The sequence below is a fragment of the Gymnogyps californianus genome, chromosome 28, assembly GCF_018139145.2.
Source record: "Gymnogyps californianus isolate 813 chromosome 28, ASM1813914v2, whole genome shotgun sequence".
In the NCBI taxonomy this organism is placed as follows: Eukaryota; Metazoa; Chordata; class Aves; order Accipitriformes; family Cathartidae; genus Gymnogyps; species Gymnogyps californianus.
Window position 1 is genome coordinate 4,152,801 of NC_059498.1, and position 18,071 is coordinate 4,170,871.

Genomic DNA, 18,071 nt, shown 5'->3' on the forward strand with positions numbered 1-18,071 from the left:
AGAAGTCTCTTTGCTCCATAAAAGTATTATCTTTAACTTTGCCCTGTTCTGTGTCCATAAGTTGCTATCTGTCTGCACATGTTAACATGTATTTTTCATAATGATGGGTTAAGGGGTTTTATTATGCTCAGATAAACCAGCCACCTGAAATGAGGCAGTCGTCTTACTTGTGTTTAAAATTCCATGTTGCCACGTGTGATGCCCAAGTATTACAGCTGTCTGTAAAGCTTTATTATCTTGGAAAACTTCAAGAAATAGTTTGTTAGTTCAAATATGCACTTTGCAGTAACATTTTATTTAAATATATTTTATAGACAAACTGACAAAGTTCCAGTTCAGCCATGAATGATCCCTGATTTGCGGGTTTGATAAACCCAATATTCTTTCTCACTGAAACAAATTTAAGACTGTTTCAATGACCTTGTTTGTGTGTTTGCTTGCTCTGTCAAGGATGAGAGAGAAATTTTGATGTCTGTGGAATGAAAATAGTACATTGTGGGTATTTTGTGAGTTCACTGGTTTTGTTGTAAAGCAGTTGAATTTTAAGAGGGAAAATACTCCTGGAAACTTTGCAAAGATGTCATTACTTTTATTTCTATATAAGATGCTGCCCCCAGTTGCCCTCGGTTTTAGGTAAAGATTGGTCAAAGATACTGCAAGCTTACACCGTAATAACCAGTGAAATGCACACAGACTTTTAGGTCTTTCCCAGACCTTAAGTTGGAGAAGATGCCTAGTGTTTATAGTTCCCTCAAACCCCAAAATCTAGCCTGAGAAAATTTGAACTTTGTTTTTAAGAATCAAAATCAATGATAGCAAATCTTTTTTTTGTGTCTGGCACCAAATGTATTTTGAAAAAACATTGTAGCTTGTTTCTGTCGATGCCGATGCTGGTTTGCCTTTCCTGGCACTCGCAGGTGATTATGAATAGGCTTGCAGAGTCAGCAGAGGTGTTCAGCTCACAATAACCCTGGAAAAAGCAAGGTCCTCGATCAGCTTATGTCAAGTAAGCTATATATGGAGCCAGTAATTACAATTGGCAGTGCACAGCTGGAAGAAGTCAATTTTTTTTTGCTATATTAGCAGCATGCTATCAAATTATACCCTCCTGGAAAAATTATGCCCAACTGCACTAAAAGAGCCACTGCATCTTTCGGATGATTAGCAGGAAAAACTTAGAAACAAGATCATCAAACTTGAGATTTCGAGTTCTGCTGAGCAGTAGCACTGTCCCATGTGCTGTGTGTGTGCACAACTTGGGCTTGCTCTTGAGGGCACATGTGTTTCTCCAGCGTACCTCATTTGTCCTGTCTGCCTGATGTGCTGCATAACGTCTGATGGAAGGAGATCAGAGAAATGGCAGTGTTCCTACCTCTGAAGCTGTGGTCGTTGTGTGTAGCTCAGATGTGTGTCAAATGGGAGACCCCAGGGTGGTGCTCAGCTGGCTGAACGCGGGTGGGTGCAGTGGAGCTGCCTGTCGCCCTCAACTGCCTTTGTAGTCCATGGAGAGGTAATGGATGGAGCCAGTGGAGTGTCTGGGCTGCGATTCTTCTCTTCCTGAAGCAGAACACTAAAACGTGTCACTAGATGAATCTTGTCCTAAACTCCCTGCCTTCTAGAAGCGCTTCTAGACAGCTTGCTTGGATAGACACCTCTTTTGTGGACACCAAAGTTACACGAGAGGAATGCAGTTTTAGCACACCAAAGTACTGCCGGTGCGTGTGATTGAAGAGGACTGATGAAATGCTTTGGAGATGGACATAAGCACAGACTTGATGTCTGTAACAAAGCAGTGCTGATGGTAGGTGGGTCACAGGGGCACACGGCAGCTTCACTTGGATGGTCTGAGGCTGAGAAGCAAGGCTGAGCCACTGCTCACGTAGAACTGGTAGTAACTGCAGGGGAAAGGTGGTAAGGCAGTAATTCTAGTTTTCTCTGACTATAGCCAAATATTTTATATCTATATTGATATATATTTGTATGTGTATATATATATAAAAGGCATGATATTGTCAGCAACAGCATCTTTTAATTAAAAAAAAAAAAAAAGAATACAATGATGTGTTCCCCCTTAAAGGAATGTACTCCGTTAGAGCATTCATGTGCACACTTAATTAAAGCAGCATGAAATGAATAGAAAAACATCAGTGTCTGGCTCATAGGTTGTGGCAATAATGACAATCTCTGATGAATAAAACATATTGAACTGTAGCATACTTACTAGAGTGTACTGAAGTTAAAAAAAAAAAAACCACCTCTGTAAGGATTAGGCTTTGAATATATGTTCAGTAAACTGCTGTGAATGTGGCAAGTGTTCAGTAAGCAAGAGAGTAGTTGTGTTTTGAACTGTCAAAAATAGTGTATGTGTAAAGTGTGTTAGTGTTTGTTTTGGTTTCTTGTAAAGAATGATACAAAAATGCTGAGAGATTTTCCTGAAAGTTGGCAATCAGTAGTGGATGGATTTTAGCCACCAATGATGCTACCTCTTAGCACGCTTCAGGAACTTGTCCAAGATTTTTGACAGTTATTTCAATATGAGTTTTTCCTCTGATCATGAACAGTATGTTGGGTTGTTCACATTGTCCTTTGGGTATCTGGAATAAAGTTAGTCCGTCGTCTCCTCTGGAGTACCACGTATTTGAGGCATTTACCCTTTTGTCTTCTCCCCACTTTTGTCTGTCTACCCTTCTGCCTAGCAGTTACATTTTCTCTTTTAAACATATTCTCGCAAGCCATTGAGAACAGCACAGCTGTCCAATGGAAGTCAAATAATGAATGTCTTTATGGAGGAAAAACATCAGTAGGCACTAAAAGTTCAAATCCATCTCTTAAAGATGTGGCACAAGTGTAGTCTTCTTACATTATCTGTAATGACATAGTAACATTAACAGTTTTAAGTTGGTTTTGCAGATGAATTATTAGTTGTCTGTGTTAGGTTGTTAATCTTATTGACTAGAGATGGAGAACCATGTGTTCTTGACCCAGAGGTTTCCATATTCTGCAGCTAACGGGAGGAACCTTACGGCTCCCAACTCTTGCTGATCTGGAGCACCTGCCCTTCATTTGTCATTAATATTTATTGCAACAATTAGCACTATATGCCTTTATTGTTCTATCTCCGCTTGTTGTCATGTTATTTGGTGTCTTCCATGTGGATCTGTAGTAATGTGACCCCCTTACAGGCTTTGTGCATCTCTGGGCACTTCTGTACGTTTGTTAGGGGAGAGTTGGAGGTGGTGGCTGCTTTCGGAGGCTTTTCTTGTTTGGTTTTGTTTGAGGATTTGTTTTTTAGGCTAAAGGTCTTCATGTTGAAATTTAATTCAACTGGAAGGTTTTTAATTATAAAACCACAATCTAAATGCACAAAAAACTATCAGTAAAAGGATGGTTGATTTGTCTGAATTATTTTTAAAACTGGTGACTCTAGGACTCTGAAAGACAAATTTAAAAAAATCAAAATCAATTCTTCATGGTTATGCGGTTCATAATCTAAAGAGATGTGCTGAGATGCTGTTCCAGAAATATAATTTCTTCAAGGGAAGTGTCAAGACCGTGCAAGACGAACACAAGAAAGCAGCCGTCCCTGCTCCCTGCAGGACTGAGAGCGGCCGTGCAGCGAGGTGGCTCTGCGGCTGGGCTCACCCGAGCCAGACAGTCCTCTGTCTAGGAATGATAAAAGCAGGAGACTCCCTTGTATTCTAACCAGTTCCTTTTTATTTTATATTCCCTTCAGGCACCTCCACAGAGAACGACTGTGCTTTTGAACCAGACTACGCTATTCCGCCACTCCCAGTGACCGAAGGTATGCAGCACATTCGGATTATGGAGGGCATGTCCCGCTCCCTTCCATCCTCCCCCTTACTCACACATCAGTCTATCAGTGTTCGGCTCCAACCTGTGAAGAAGTTAACTGGTAAGGACTTTAAATAAAGTTCAGTGGGGCTTTTAAGGTCCGTTGGTGCAAAAATCTGTAAGAAAACACTTTGAACAAGCTTCTGTATACAAGTCATCGTTTGTTTATTGTAGCAGCTACTTCAGGCAAAACCAGGAACGGATTGGATTTCATGCTGACAGAGAAATCTTTCTATTCTGAAAATGATCTCTCTGTTTTACAAATATTCTCTAGTTTTCTGAGAAATTTCTAGCGGAGTGTATTTCAGTTCCACTTTGTATTGTGGTTTATGCACAGTGGAAGTGTTACAGTAATTTTGAAGAACTTTATGCTAAAATTTTGAATGCCGAGAGAATACATCAGAAAAATGATATACAGCAAAGTGATTTTTTTTCATAGTTCATGCATATTTTTAAACTGTTTTGTTTATCTAATCTGCTGGGATTGTGGTTTGAACACCTAGAGATTTTAAAGTAGTTGGATTTTCAAAAGCACTTGGAGTCTAACATCCATTTAAAAGCCTGACATCGTATTTCTACTGGTAACAGTTTTGAGAAGCTTGCTTCTTGCCTAAAATCTGGCATCCCTCTGTGCCCATCTTTAAAAACGATCAGCCAGTGTACTGCGTTTGTACTGAGAGAAACCTCCAAAAAGAATTTTTACCTGATACAATCTGATCTATGCTTCGAAAAGGGAGCTCTGATGGATGCACTTTGTACCTTTTGTTTTCCCTGCCCTCTGGTGAAAGGAGAAATTGAAAAGGACAGGAGGGAGAGGTTCCTGAATCGTGACAGAGTCACTTGGCGGGATCTCATGGTGGTTTGAGCCCGTTCAGTAGCAGTGGATCTCAAGAGGTGCAAGAGAATCAGGCAGAAGGAGATATAAAAGGACATGAAAATAGTTTAAAAGAAAAGTTTTGGTGCCTCAGCTGTCTTCAACAGGAGTTTCCCATCACTAAGAACTTCTAAAGCATGGCTGAAGTTCTGCCTTAAAATGTGAAGGCCTAAACCAACTTTTTAGTGGAAACGAGAACAGCTATGTAGTTCAGAGGCCGGTTCTTCAGGAGGGCCGATGATGTGACGCTTGGAGGATTTGTGGGGTTTTGTGGATTTTTGTTTTTTTCTGAAGCACTGCCTGTCGTCCCTGGCAGTGTTCTACCCTTCTGCTCTTTTCATGTTAATTTATTTAACTTTCCTTTTTAAGAATATCCTTCAGTTTGCAGTCCTGAGTCAGGGCTGTGCAGCTGGATGTTCAGAGCTCCTTTCTGTTTGTCCTTCGGCATTTCCTTCTCTTTTGCAGAACAGCTAAGAACACAACCTATTACGCTTTACCAGAGTAGCTGCTCAAACAAGCTAGATTTTTAAAAGTTCGGTTTTGACTTCTAGAATCATAAAATTCAGTAGCAGATTACAAAAGTAATTTCAAAATGCAATCCATTTCAGCTTAGTGTCTCTAAAACCTTGTTATTTCTTATTCTAGTTATCAGTACATTCCTCTGGTACAAATACGCTGCTTGCAGCACTTCGTGGGATGGAAATTCTGTGTGTGCTTGGTTTTTTGTTGTTTTTGGGGTTTTTTTTCCCTGTCATGCCACACGGTAATGGGTAGGTCTGGAATCCACAGTCTTCCTGCCATGAAAAGCATAGGTTGTGAAAAATGAGAAAAATAAATCAAGGCTATTTTTTCTTCTCATAGCATACCTGTACTTGTTTAATTTATTGTGTAATGTATAGCTAGTTTGTTCCTGCTTTTCCTGAGTTTTCTCCCATGATCCCCACATTCATCCAGTTTCCTCTTCCTTTTAGTTTTTGAGTTACTTGCAGGGGTTTTCTTCTTTCTTTTGTGTGGCTTCCTTAGTAGAGGCAGGTAATACTAGCCAGTTCCATAGACCTTTTTTTCAGTTAGGAAAGGATGAAAAGCATTATATTTTACAAATAGTTTAGGCCTTTGTAGTACCTTTATCTTGTTCATTAGCTTTCTGTCCCCTTCTTTTGACTATAATCCTTTGTGTTTATATGCTCTCCTGTTCTAGCTTTGAGTAACACTATATTCATGTATCTACTTGAACAGTTCATTACTCTTCTCTGAAATACTTCCAGAGGGTTTGAGCTGTACCCCATGGAAAGAGCCATTTTTCTTATACCACTGCAGCTCCATTTCTCTAACAGCTTCCAGCCTGCTCAGCAAGCTGCCCTGGTGTAGATCTGCTGGACATCTGGCTTGTCAACAGACATTAACCTCCTCCCACTCGTCAAAATCACAACAATTCCTCCTAGCAGATTAAGCTCCATGTATTCTTAATGATCTTTTTCCAGGTGGAAACAGATCAGACTCCGTTTAGCTCCAAACTCAGAAAGCTTTTGTTGGATTTGGCAGGGCTGCTGTTTGGAGTGTCCTGGTAGTTCCTCAAAAGACCAGATACCGGAATTCCAGCAGTGGCTTTTGCAGGTAGTAATTCAAAGAAAGGGATGGTGATTCATACAAACTTCAGGGGTTTGGGCAGCTCGCTGAAATGTGTGCTCAGCCACCAGTGAGGTGGTCTTGTAGAGCCATGCCGTAGACGTTCAGCTGGTGAAAATGCATACTCCTCTGTTGGTCTGGTTTGGAAACTATATGCGATGAAATCTAGACCTGAACAAGATGCGTACAAAACAGGATGACGTCAATAAAATGCAGATAATTGTTATTACACAAAAGTAAGAGAAGAAAAGTGTAGGCTTCTAGTTTTGTTCAGAGGTCTGTTTTGGGGCCACACACAAGAATCTATTGGAAATTAATTGGGAAGATGACTATGTCTGTCATCTACTTGCATTCTTTTCCTTTTCCATCTGTTTTAAACATCCTGTTCTGGCTAGACCCAATCCGGTATAGCATGAAAACACGTGATAATGTTTTGCACATATATGTCTTGATGACTCCAGTGGAGCTCCTGATATACTTTGAATTCAAAGTATGTTTCAGTGCGTTGGTGGATTAGCATGATTTTTTAAATTATTAGTTTAATTTACTGTTGATATTGTAAAAGGAAGGTGTTTATTTTACATCCTCATGCAGTCATTATAGGAATTTGTTTGCTTTCATTAAGGTAACATGTAAAGGAACTGGGAAAGTAATGCTTTCCGCTCTTTATTATTCATAGTATTTGTCACGTTTCTTCAACTATTCCTTATCGTCTGTGTCTCTTATTTACTACTAATCTGAGAGATTTAAAAAGCAAAAAAATCCCTCAGCAGCAGAAAGAGATGGCTGTTGAATGACTGCTGATTTACTATATCAGCAAATAAAAAGTTGGGTTTTTTTCTGGAGGACATCGACTGGCAGTTTGTAAAGACCCTCCTCAGTTTTATTCATTAGTAAAACAGCATGATCTGTACAATAAAGAAAATATGGAGTTAATATAAGATTTGTGAAGAGAAGTTCACAGCCTTGTGCTATTTTTTGATGTGTTTCTCTCCAGTTTCGCCTGATACCCCCCTCTGATTTTACAGAAGTCTTTTAAGTGCCATCGTAGCATACTCAAAATCTGATAGAATTGATAAGCAACTTGGTTCAAAAATCTTCTGTGACTGTGGGAGCTTTCAGATAAAAATAAGCAGCCAGCAGTTTGACAGTAAATGCATGGAGACATTTCACGAAGTCTCACTGGCTGTGATGGTTTCCTCTTCTGCTTTGTCTCGTTCTGCTGTCCAGTTGTTAATCCTACACAATAACAGCAGTGATTCCTTTTGGAAAAGGGATGAGGGTGATTCTGGGAAACTGAAGTATTACAAAGAGAGGCTTTTGTCCGTCTGACAGTTGCCACATGGATTTTTCAAAGCGACCTTCAGAGCATAGAAAATTGTTGAGAAATTATCCAATTGTAGGGGCTTTTTCATGCTGTTCGCTTCTTATATACATTTGTGTGTGACTAACCCATTCATGTCATAATTTCCATATCTGCAGAGTGGTTGGGTAGCGGAATGGTACTATTCGTTACATAAAACACTTTGTTGTCTTGGAGTTGGTTTTTTTTTTTACACTAAAGATTTAATTCCTAAGACCATTTGCAACAAAACGTGACTGTGCCAACTTCTGCATTTATGCTTTCTGGAATTCTTCAGAGATGAAAATTTAAATACAGAAGACTTTTTAGGCTCTTCACAAGATAATTTGTTCATGTTCAAGGGCTAAAGTATCTTTGGGTCGTTCTGGATCTGCATGCGTCCATTCCAGTGTAGTAGAGTAGGTTTGTCAGCTCCGATGGGGAGGGGAAAGCAGCTGCTGAGAAGGCCCCTTTTCATGGGCATCAGGGGGTGTCATGTTAATTTAGGGTTTAACTTAGCCCTTAAAAAAGGAAAAGAAACCTGTATGCTGCAGAGAAGCTTGCCCAGTAGAAGCTGTGATGCTATCTGTTTGTTTATTCATCTATTTATAATATAATCTTTTAAAGTTCTTAACCTGGCTGATTTATAAACAAGTCAACTTTTCATCCACAGAAAAGTTAAAATGTCCACTTTTAGTAAAAAGCAATAGGAACACGTTACACAGTGTGTTAAGTTTCTTTCCAGAGGAACTGAGGTCACTTGCTAACATGTTGATATCTGGGTTTTCTGTGTATGGAGACTTGGCTGGATTCAGAGGTTGATAAATATTCAGTATGGTTGCAATTTTCACTCTGGTGAATAGTCTGGTGATTAAGAAAAACTAAGGTCATTGTGGCTCTAAAGGGTGAAGTAATAGTAAGCATAAGTAATCAGCTCTCCCTCTCCTGCCTGTATAACCTAATGTTTAGCAGTGGCTAAGAACATATTTTAGATCAGTGTGTTCAACCTCAGTTTATGCTGTTTAGTAATTTTTTTTATAACAACAGTGGCTTTATTAGCAAGTGTAATGTGAAAAATACAGAATAAAAAGGAAGAAAAGAAAAAAAACCCTACCAGCCTAGGATAAGTATGTAGAAGACACCATTTCGATTTCTGTCTGGAATAAAATTCGTACTTAAAAGTTACCATGCTTACTGCACAAAGAGAGAAACCATTTTCAAAACCATTGGGTTAAATATTCTACTATACATCAAAAGTGTATCATTGATAACTCAAAGCCATGGCTGCAATGAAAATAATGCAATTGCATTGTATACCTTCATTCAGGAACGCATCACTTTTCAGGAGGGTGCTTATAGAGATGAATGTATCTAAGTGCTTTCCTGAATTGATGCCAAAAATAGTGACCCAGCATTGTATTAGGTTAAAAGATGAGATACTGGGCTGAAAGACTCAGCTACTGATGCTTTATTCTATTACTGAGGAACCCACCATGTGCAAAGTGTTTGCACAAAGCCCAGTGCTGCACCTAACCCCCCGTCAGGAAAGATTTTTAATTTACATGCTGTAAATCTATATGCACAGGGATAATTTTATTCATCACTGTACTTGGCTATTTCTATTTTCTTCTGTTGAATGACAGATTGCAAGCTTTAGGATTCTGTTAGAAAGAGCATGTGTGTGTGAGTGCCCATATACAGAGGGAGGAGGGGAGAATATTATCAAGAAATTCAGGAAATAAATCATATCTTTCTAAAAGTGGCCTAGATGTTTAGGTTTGGATTCTCAAAGGCCTCATTCCTCCTGTATCCCGCGTGAATTAGATGCTTCAGTGTCTTTGAAGGCATGGACCTGAGGAATTGGTTTCATTGCAAATCGCCTGCTTTGAGAACAGTCCTCCCTTGCACTTTGGGAATGTGGGAACTTGCCCTAAGAATAAACTTCATAGAAATGAGTAGGAATGTTCCTAGGTATGTTCAGGCAATTAATAGCATCCTCTTTCCTAAAGAAAACATGTACTCTTTCACTAGATCCTTCAAAGATGGCGAGAGCGGAGCTAAGCAGGCTGGAGACTCGCTCTTCCCTGTGACACCAGTGAGGACCCACTATTGTGGTTCTCAACACCCTCCAGATCCAGCCGGGCTGGGGGCACCCACGGGCAAATGCCACCACCACCCCTGTAATTTCTAGTGCTGGGGTCTTGTCGTCACCCTGTCCCTCTGCATCCTCCTTTGTATCTCTTGGGAATAGCCATAAGGATTGTAATTCCTTCCTTCTCTGTATCTTCAGCAAATGGTTAAATATTCTTGATGCTAATTGTAATTGTGGGACTAAACAAGTCGAGATCTCTCTATTTGAAAACTCTAATTGTTTCGTGTTTAATGGTGACAAACCCAGATTAATAATTGCAGCCCTCTGGGACTACTTACTCTGTCGAAACTAATGCACTAACTCAGCTGGGTGTGAACGTGAGAGATGATGAGGCCGCTCCTTGAGGTGTGTGAGTGCTGGGGAGAAGCTGGCCGTGCTGGTACATGTTTGTTCAAATAAAATAGGGTAATCAATGGAAAGGGTTTATAAAAGTTTAAATTTTGATTGCTGAGCAGAGACTTCGGAACTACAGTGTTGTGTCGGCTTTTGGTGGAATATTTGCAGTTCTTTTGATCACGGTGTATTGTCTATTTGAGCACATGCATTAAGTGAAAAGCATCTGATGATGATTGTGTAAAATAATGTGGTTTCTCCCCTCTGTGTTACAGCATGGAATCTAAACCTTGGTCTTGTTTATAGCTTGCTATGGCAACTGTATGTATGAGTTGGCTTTCACTGCACTGCTTTATCTGGAGATGCTTTAGGGGCACTGCCAGCTTTCGTTGCACAACAGCAACTGGTTTACAGGTTAATTCGGGGATATTTTCCTGTCTAGGAGGAGTGGCTGGATCTGTGGTCGGTGGCACTGCCGCTCAGGCAGTCAGCCACCTGATGGTGCTGCAGTTTGGTTCATCTCAGGCTTGCTCCCATACAGACAGAGCTTCTTACCTGCACGGAGCTGCATGATATCTGTGGGTCTCATTGGTACCCTCGTTTTTCACAGATGTTAGTTTGGGTCGTTGTTAGCATCCTGCCATTTTCCTTACTTAATAATTTCAATTCTTTCAATTTCAGTTATTTGAAAACGCTTCAAAATCATGTTGTTTCGTTGTGTTTTGGTACAGTGCTCCCAATGCAAATGTGTCTTAGATTGATGCGATTGTGCATGTGATGATTTGTGCCGACTGCTTCAGTCTGAACAATGAAACCCTGTATCCAACCGAGAAGGGGATGCTGCAGCTTTAAAGCATCCAAGGGCTTACAGCCTTTTAGTATAAATTGTTCCCAGAATCCATGTCACAACTCCTTATATGGTGCTGCTTTTTTTCTCTTAGTTGCCTTGACAACAGCAGCACTGCACCATTCATCAGCTCTGGTCCTGGGCTGCATTGCTAGCCCTTCGGCTTACTCCGAAATGTTCAGGAGAGCATCACTGAATCATTCACTCTGGTATACTGCGCCATTATTTACCTATTCTTTCAGCAGTTTGCTCTAACAAAAGAGCAAATTAAACTGCGCCATAGAAAGAAACTGTAAAAATATTTCATTTTCCCCCCCAAGGGAGGCGTGTAGTCTACATTTGCTGCAGCATTCTGGAAGGAAAGGCTCTTTAATGCCGAGAGACTTGAAGAGAGAAAGCTCTGTGTCTGTAAGCTTTTCTGAAATCATCTTCGAGCCTGCTCCCTGGGGACAGAGAAGATGCAGGAGTGATGCTTGTTAGGGGCAGTAGGCACCGCAGGGAGATGGTGGTTGTGCTTTTGGGAACCGAGCTTGACATCAGCAGCGGGAGGTGTCACCTGTAACATCATCCTGACGTGGTGAGCAGCAATATGGAGCTAGCGCTAGGGAGAGGTGTGGACCAGAGGAGGATCTTTACTGAAGTGCTGCTCTCAAGGCATCAGTACCCATGAATTAACAGGCTTGCTGACTTCCTGCTGCAGGATTGCACACTCTGAGGTGATGGGGAGAGAAAACAAAGCATTGTGAGTATTTGGACAATTTGTCTTGCATGGACTTTGATTTAAATTGTGTTAGACGTTCCTCGGCCTCCTTTAACTCTGCAGAAAATCAGTGTAGAATAAGGGATTCTGATGCTCCTAGTTTACAAGGAAGCCATTATTAGAAGGTTTTTAGTGTCGATAAGGGTTATGCTGCTTGAGTTATTTTTCTTCTAGTTGTTGTTGCAATACTTTTACATAATCTGAGTTTGTCACCTGCTTGCTAGGATGTGCAGAATTTCACATACAAAATGTAAAATGAATGTGCAATGAAAAAATTCCACTTTTCAGCATCGCTAAAATAGAAGTACTGAGGAGTGAGTTGAAAAATACTACAGATATCAAGAGTGTTTTGTTTTTAAAATTTTAGAACAATGGGATTGAGATAAGGTTTTCCTTTTGTATTGCAAAATGACCACAAATTAGATTTGAGTGGATTATAAAACCTCTGTGTGCTGAGGAAGAGCTACATTTGCTTCTCACTAAAAGAGTGAGATTTTTAATTCAATGCTACTAGAAGAAATACAAATATATAAGCAATCATTTTCAAGGTATAATTTGAGGAAAAGCTATTCAAGTGCCTAGTGCTCATGTTGCATCTAATTTTTGAGGGGTGTTGTGCTTAAAATTGTTGGTGGCAGGACAGACTTTCATCCTTTTTAGGTATTTTTATATCATACTGTTTGCAGTATGCTTACATTTCTTTTTATTACTTTAACTGTCATACTGTCAGCATGACATTGATCTGAAATTCATGTTTTTCATGTAGGAGTGGAGGTTGGATTGGAGGCCCACTCTTGCATTTCTGAACTGCACAGTAATGACAAGGACTGAGTTATCTGTAAAGTGCCATTAGATTCAGGGGTTTTTCAAGATGCGTAATGTATTTTTTCTGGGCATAATTTATTTTCCATTTAATCTTCCCTAATGTATTGCAATCTGTGGCTATCCAGAGGTTTAACAAGTAGAAAACTGCTATTTTGTCACAAGTATTGAGTCGTCCCTTTTTAAAAAATAACGTAAAACACACACACACGTGCGCGCGCAACATCTCCTTGTGGTTTTGGCACCTGCGTTTTTAGTCCTGTCTTGTACTCTAGTGTGGCAAACCCTAATGTCTCCAGCAATGAAACCTGCTAGAGAAGGAGGATCCTCTTTCATTTACAAAGATGTATGCTGAATTTTTTTTTTCCTGTTGTGTTGATTCTTACTATTCATTTTTGGGATGCTTCATCCATTATTTTTGGACTTGTGATTTGTTTTGACAGGCGTATACTTAAATGGAAGCCAGCTGGGCTTGCAGAAATAAAACAGGTGGATGAATGTGTCTCTGTGCGTACCCACATATGTACATTTATCTTTATTAAACAAACATAACTCTTTATGTGAAATTGGTAAATTTCCCACTTAAGTTTTTTGGGGCTCCAAAGCTGTCCCTGAAATTATACAGATAAATAGTGTGTCTGTTTGTAACTTTTTGAATTAAACCAAGTCTTGTGTTGAGGGCTTTTCTTTTGTTGGAGACCTGTCGAACTCGTGACATTTCTGCATTAATTTCAAGATAGTTGGGATGTAACTTTTATTTTTTAAATGGAGGGAAGGAAGAAACTGGCATATCATATTTATTGGCTTTTGAAAGTCACTAACCAGTTTTAGCATGGATTTTCCCAAATGCTGCTTACAAGACGAACCCTAGTCTGTCTTGTTTTGACACACAACTGCCTTCCATATTGACAGAATAGAAATCGTGATAGAGATATGCAGAAAATCCCACATGCTTTCCCTTGATGTTTGTGGTGAGATTGCCTGCCTGCCTACCAGATCTGCAGAACCTTTATAATTTGCTCTTCCCCAGGATTTTTATTTTTTTTGCATCGAGACTGTTGAACTGCTCAGACTTGCAGAGGCTGGGGTAAACATCACAGCACTATAGCTGGGAAAAGGTGATAATAGCTTTTCATTTCAGATATTTGTATAGCTGCTTAAACAGAGGGAGAACCCCAAAGGTTTATGTTTAGTGCAGATAACATTAAAAAGGCAAACAAAATAGCCCTGAACCTCCATGGCTTTTCAGAAGCTCAGAGCTAGAAGTCTGTCCTTATTTCACACTGGTGCTGCACAAAATGGAGCATCTGTCACGATTACACTTCTGGTATGTGAGAATTTTAATTTTTAGACATAGCTAAGAGGTTTCTGTAGCAAGAGAAGGTGGTGTAGGAAGCCTCCTGTGGAGTTAAATCAGGCCATCACTCTTCCCTTTGCTGCATCTTTCCTCCTGCTCCTAGAGCATGCCCTCAAAGATGTTCTGGTCACTTGATCATGCCGCTCCTTGTGAGCAGAGGGGCCTTCACAGGATACACTCTTGGAATAAGCCCTTATCTCCAACTAGGCTGCTTGTTTCCTAAGAAAAAGCCCTCATCTCCAACTGGGCTACTTGTTTTCTAATCCTTTCCTGCTTCTGTAACAATGAGACAACCTGTTTTGGAAACTCTGCTTCTGGTGTCCCGTATGATCACAGTGGGTTACTGGGTTGGATTACTTGTCCGAAGACTGACCATTACTTTTGCAAAAGTTAATTTCTGATGCAGTCTGTACCTGGTTGCCTCTAATCGTGTAGGAAGCTTTGGTCAGGCTCATCAAGGCTCACAGTATTACTGCTAAGCTTGGAGTGATGCCACTTATTAAAAGTTCCCGCAGCATGTGTACAGCATTATGATGGGGTCCCATACTGCAGAGCTGCATGCTGGGTTTTCATCACAGATCCCTGACCAATGCCCAAAACAGACAGACAGCTGAGAATTGAGATTGGTCATTGGCTCTGGACCATCGCTTTGGCACTTGCTATCTCTTTCTTGCTCTGTGGTGACTTCCCTTGAGTAGCTGTTGATGCTGTGTAATTCCATTCCTGGATATATTGCTGATTTAACCACATGCATATGATTTGGAGTTGTATCAAAGATGTCTTTGGCCCAACTTTCAAGCTGTGTTCCTATACACCCGCATGCCTTCTGTTGCCAGAAACCTTTACCAATGGTTCTTGCGCCTCAAAATGTGCAATAGTATAATCCATCCCTCTTCCATGCACTTCATTAAGAAATAACATATTGTTTGTTACCAAGATATGATTCTTGATTTATTTCCAAGTACATATTGTGTGTATACGTTTCTGAACGAGCTGCTTTCTTATTCCAGCATCAGCTTTTTTAATAGTTTAAACAATAGCCCTCTAAGTACCCAGTTTGTTGAACTACAGCTACAGCTGAGAGGCCTGAGATTTTTATACTGCATGTGGAGATGGACATTTTTTCTGTCAACAAAGAAGAAACATCCTACAGCTAAATGAAATAAGAAAACAAATTAACCTAAACTGTTTTGAAACGGTACTTTGACCGAAGGAAAAAAATAATCCTCACTTCCAATATTTATTTGGTTCAGTACCTTTGTATTTATTAAACCAGATATTTAGGGTCCTGACATGTTGTAACTGAATGCCGCTTATCTCACAGGACCCACAGGTCTGGTCCATGTCTGTCACGGTCCGAACTTGGTTGGGGCTTGTGATGGCTGCCCAAGCACCTCTTCCCTCGGGACTTTGTCCCGTGCAGACGCTGAGACTTCTGACAAGTTGTGGGTAGCAACTTGGCTGAAGATTGCAATGTAAATGCCTGGTTTCACAGGTGATTTTGAAAGGGTTCCTGTTGGCTTGTTTGAAGGAGCTGTGTGTCTAACAGCAATTGCAGATTGCATTGAGCCTGATGCCTCACCAGGTGCTAATTTAGGTCCTGATAGTCGATTGTTCTTCAGGATTTTTTAAACACACAATTATAATTTCTTTATCCTCTCCCTCCATCCCCCCAGCTAGAAAAGATGCTTTTAGAATCATGTTCCCAAATCAGCCTGGTTATATAGGCAAGAGGCATGGCAATGGGAAATGAAAATTTTCTGAAATATTAGAACATTTCTAAAAGCTTTTCTGTTTTCTTGTGTTTTGCACAAGAGAAATGAGTGATGTGGATCTGTACCTGTTGCTGGTACTGTTCTGGAAAACAGACAGATTCTTGCTGCCCACTTAATCTGAGGGCAGGTTGCATAAGGGGATGCGAATGAATAACTCCACATTGTCTTCTAGTAAAGGAATTACTGCTACAGAACATATGGGCTTAGTTTTATCTTGTACTGTATTTGTTAGAAGTTTATATTTGGACAGAAGGCATTTATGCGTGTATAAATACATTGTTGTGCTGAAATGTTCTTTCTGGTTGCCAAATACCCAGCACTGCTATGCAATACCCATCTAAACATTGCACGTTTGATTTGTTTATACACACAAGATTAAATTTCTGCTTTCATGTTTGCATCAAAATAGTACTTAGTATATAGCATTGTGTTACAGTTTGATTTCAGAAATAAATGGTTTTGCACTATAAATATTTCATTATGTGATAATCATGCAGTTATAACAGCTTTGTGTCAAGTTTGTTCTAAAGCTGTAGTGCCCTTTTTTTTACAATGTCAGATACCATAAAATTTAAGCACAGGAAATGTATTGATCAGCTTTTGTAAATCTGGATTGGCAGATGCTAGTTTAAACCGAACATTGTTCTCTCCCAGTGTTTTAAAATTTCACCTCTTAAGAAAACAAAGACTCGTTTATCTGCCTTTGTTTTCAGCAGGATATGTTTGAGTATCACATTAGTTCATGCAGAGTTGAAAGATGTGGACTGTTGCTTGCCTTTCTACATTCTTCTGGTTTTGCCTGGTTTATTCTTTTACAGTGTTTCTGTGATTTTTCTCTATAAAGGTAACAGACAAATTTTTTGGTATACAGATTCCTGTCTACCCTATTTCTTTAGGAAGGAAGACTGAACTCTTTTCTTTCTGTTCAGTGGTAGAATCTTTCAGATCAAGATCTGTTTAGACAAGTTGGTGGTTTAAGTTCTTTCTGGTTTTTTTTTCCTATTAGAATGTCCAATTTTCTATTTAATGAGTATATGACTACAGAGAATGATTTCTGAGTGAATTTGAACAGCCTCTTAAACTTTAGCTTTTGTCAAAGGTTTGCATCTTCATTTCATTTAAATAAAAAAAAACGAAAACCAAGACTAAGCACTCTGTTTTCTGCAGTTCTTCCTAGGGCATGCTTTGAAATTTCTAGAAACCGTTTGAACAGGTGAATAAGCCTATGCAGCACTTAATTCATGTTACTGTTGCTCTTATGAACAATGTAAATCTAAAGGAGCTATACCAAAGAGAAAGTAAATCCAACCTCTTGCCAAGCTGAGCTTCTACTATAACCACATATTTATGAACAAACCAGTTACTTTCTTAAAAAGAACTAAATGCAAAAAAAATTTAGCTTCAACAAAACCAATCAACTATCACCCTCCAAAAAAACCCCAACCCTATCTTTAAATAAATTATGATGAGCACTGTAGTTCTGTATGTTCTGTTAAATTGTTATTATTGGCAATGCTGTTACTGCTGATGGTAATAATTGACAGCTGGGGAAGCTTTCACACTGTAGTACCTAACTTGAAGACTTTCCAGCAATGAATACAAAAACCACTGGGGAATTGCTGTAGATGTGCACGGGGACATTGCACCAGCTCACATGGATACAGAGAAGGTTGGCACTGCAAGAGCCTAGGGCCAAGGCAGCGAGCTGTCAGGCTTTGTGGGATTTTTCCTGTTCTCTCAGCAGCATTTTTGGAGCTTTTGTATTGAATTTCTGTCTCTTTTTGTCTTTTCTGATTCTGCAAAGTATCAGATCTGTTTGGAGGGTCTGAAAGAGGGCTGTAAAGGCAGATCTTCTTGCTTCTCCTGTTCTGCTTTGGAGTCCTCAAAATGGGCAATAGGAGAGTGAGCAGAAGAGGAGACATGGTATGATCGGGGGCCAGTTGGAAGATGAAGGCATCAGCGTTGCGAGGAGATGGGACGGTTATCAGATAATGTGAAAGCTGGACAGGGAGAAAGTGTAGATGGAAAAAATGAAGCTTCAATTCAGAGGGGGAGAAAGAACACTCAATTTGACAAAGGATAAAGATAAAGCCAAAAAGGGAAGATAAGGGTGCTGAAGATGCGAGAAGAACCGAGGCAGGCGCGAGCTGGGATAAGGCAGTGCTTCTGAGGCAGGTCGCAAAACAAGTGTTTGTTCTGGGAGTTGCCTTTGTGGAAAATAGCACGGTCAGGAGCTTACAGAGGAGCAAGTATATCTTTGATCCTTTCATTGTAACGCCCTACTTTAAAATTTCTGTGATGGGTAGGAAGATCTCTCAGCAGAGGATGGAG

General features: G+C 40.0%; 1 protein-coding gene across 1 annotated transcript in view; it reads left to right on the forward strand.

Moving 5' to 3' along the window:
- The window catches only part of TANC2 (tetratricopeptide repeat, ankyrin repeat and coiled-coil containing 2), a 253,232-nt gene that overhangs the window by 96,452 nt on the left and 138,709 nt on the right, over positions 1-18,071 (forward strand). Inside the window, 2 exon segments of the mRNA XM_050911874.1 lie at positions 1,909-1,911; positions 3,734-3,913. Of these exon segments, the coding sequence (XP_050767831.1) occupies positions 1,909-1,911; positions 3,734-3,913 (183 nt within the window).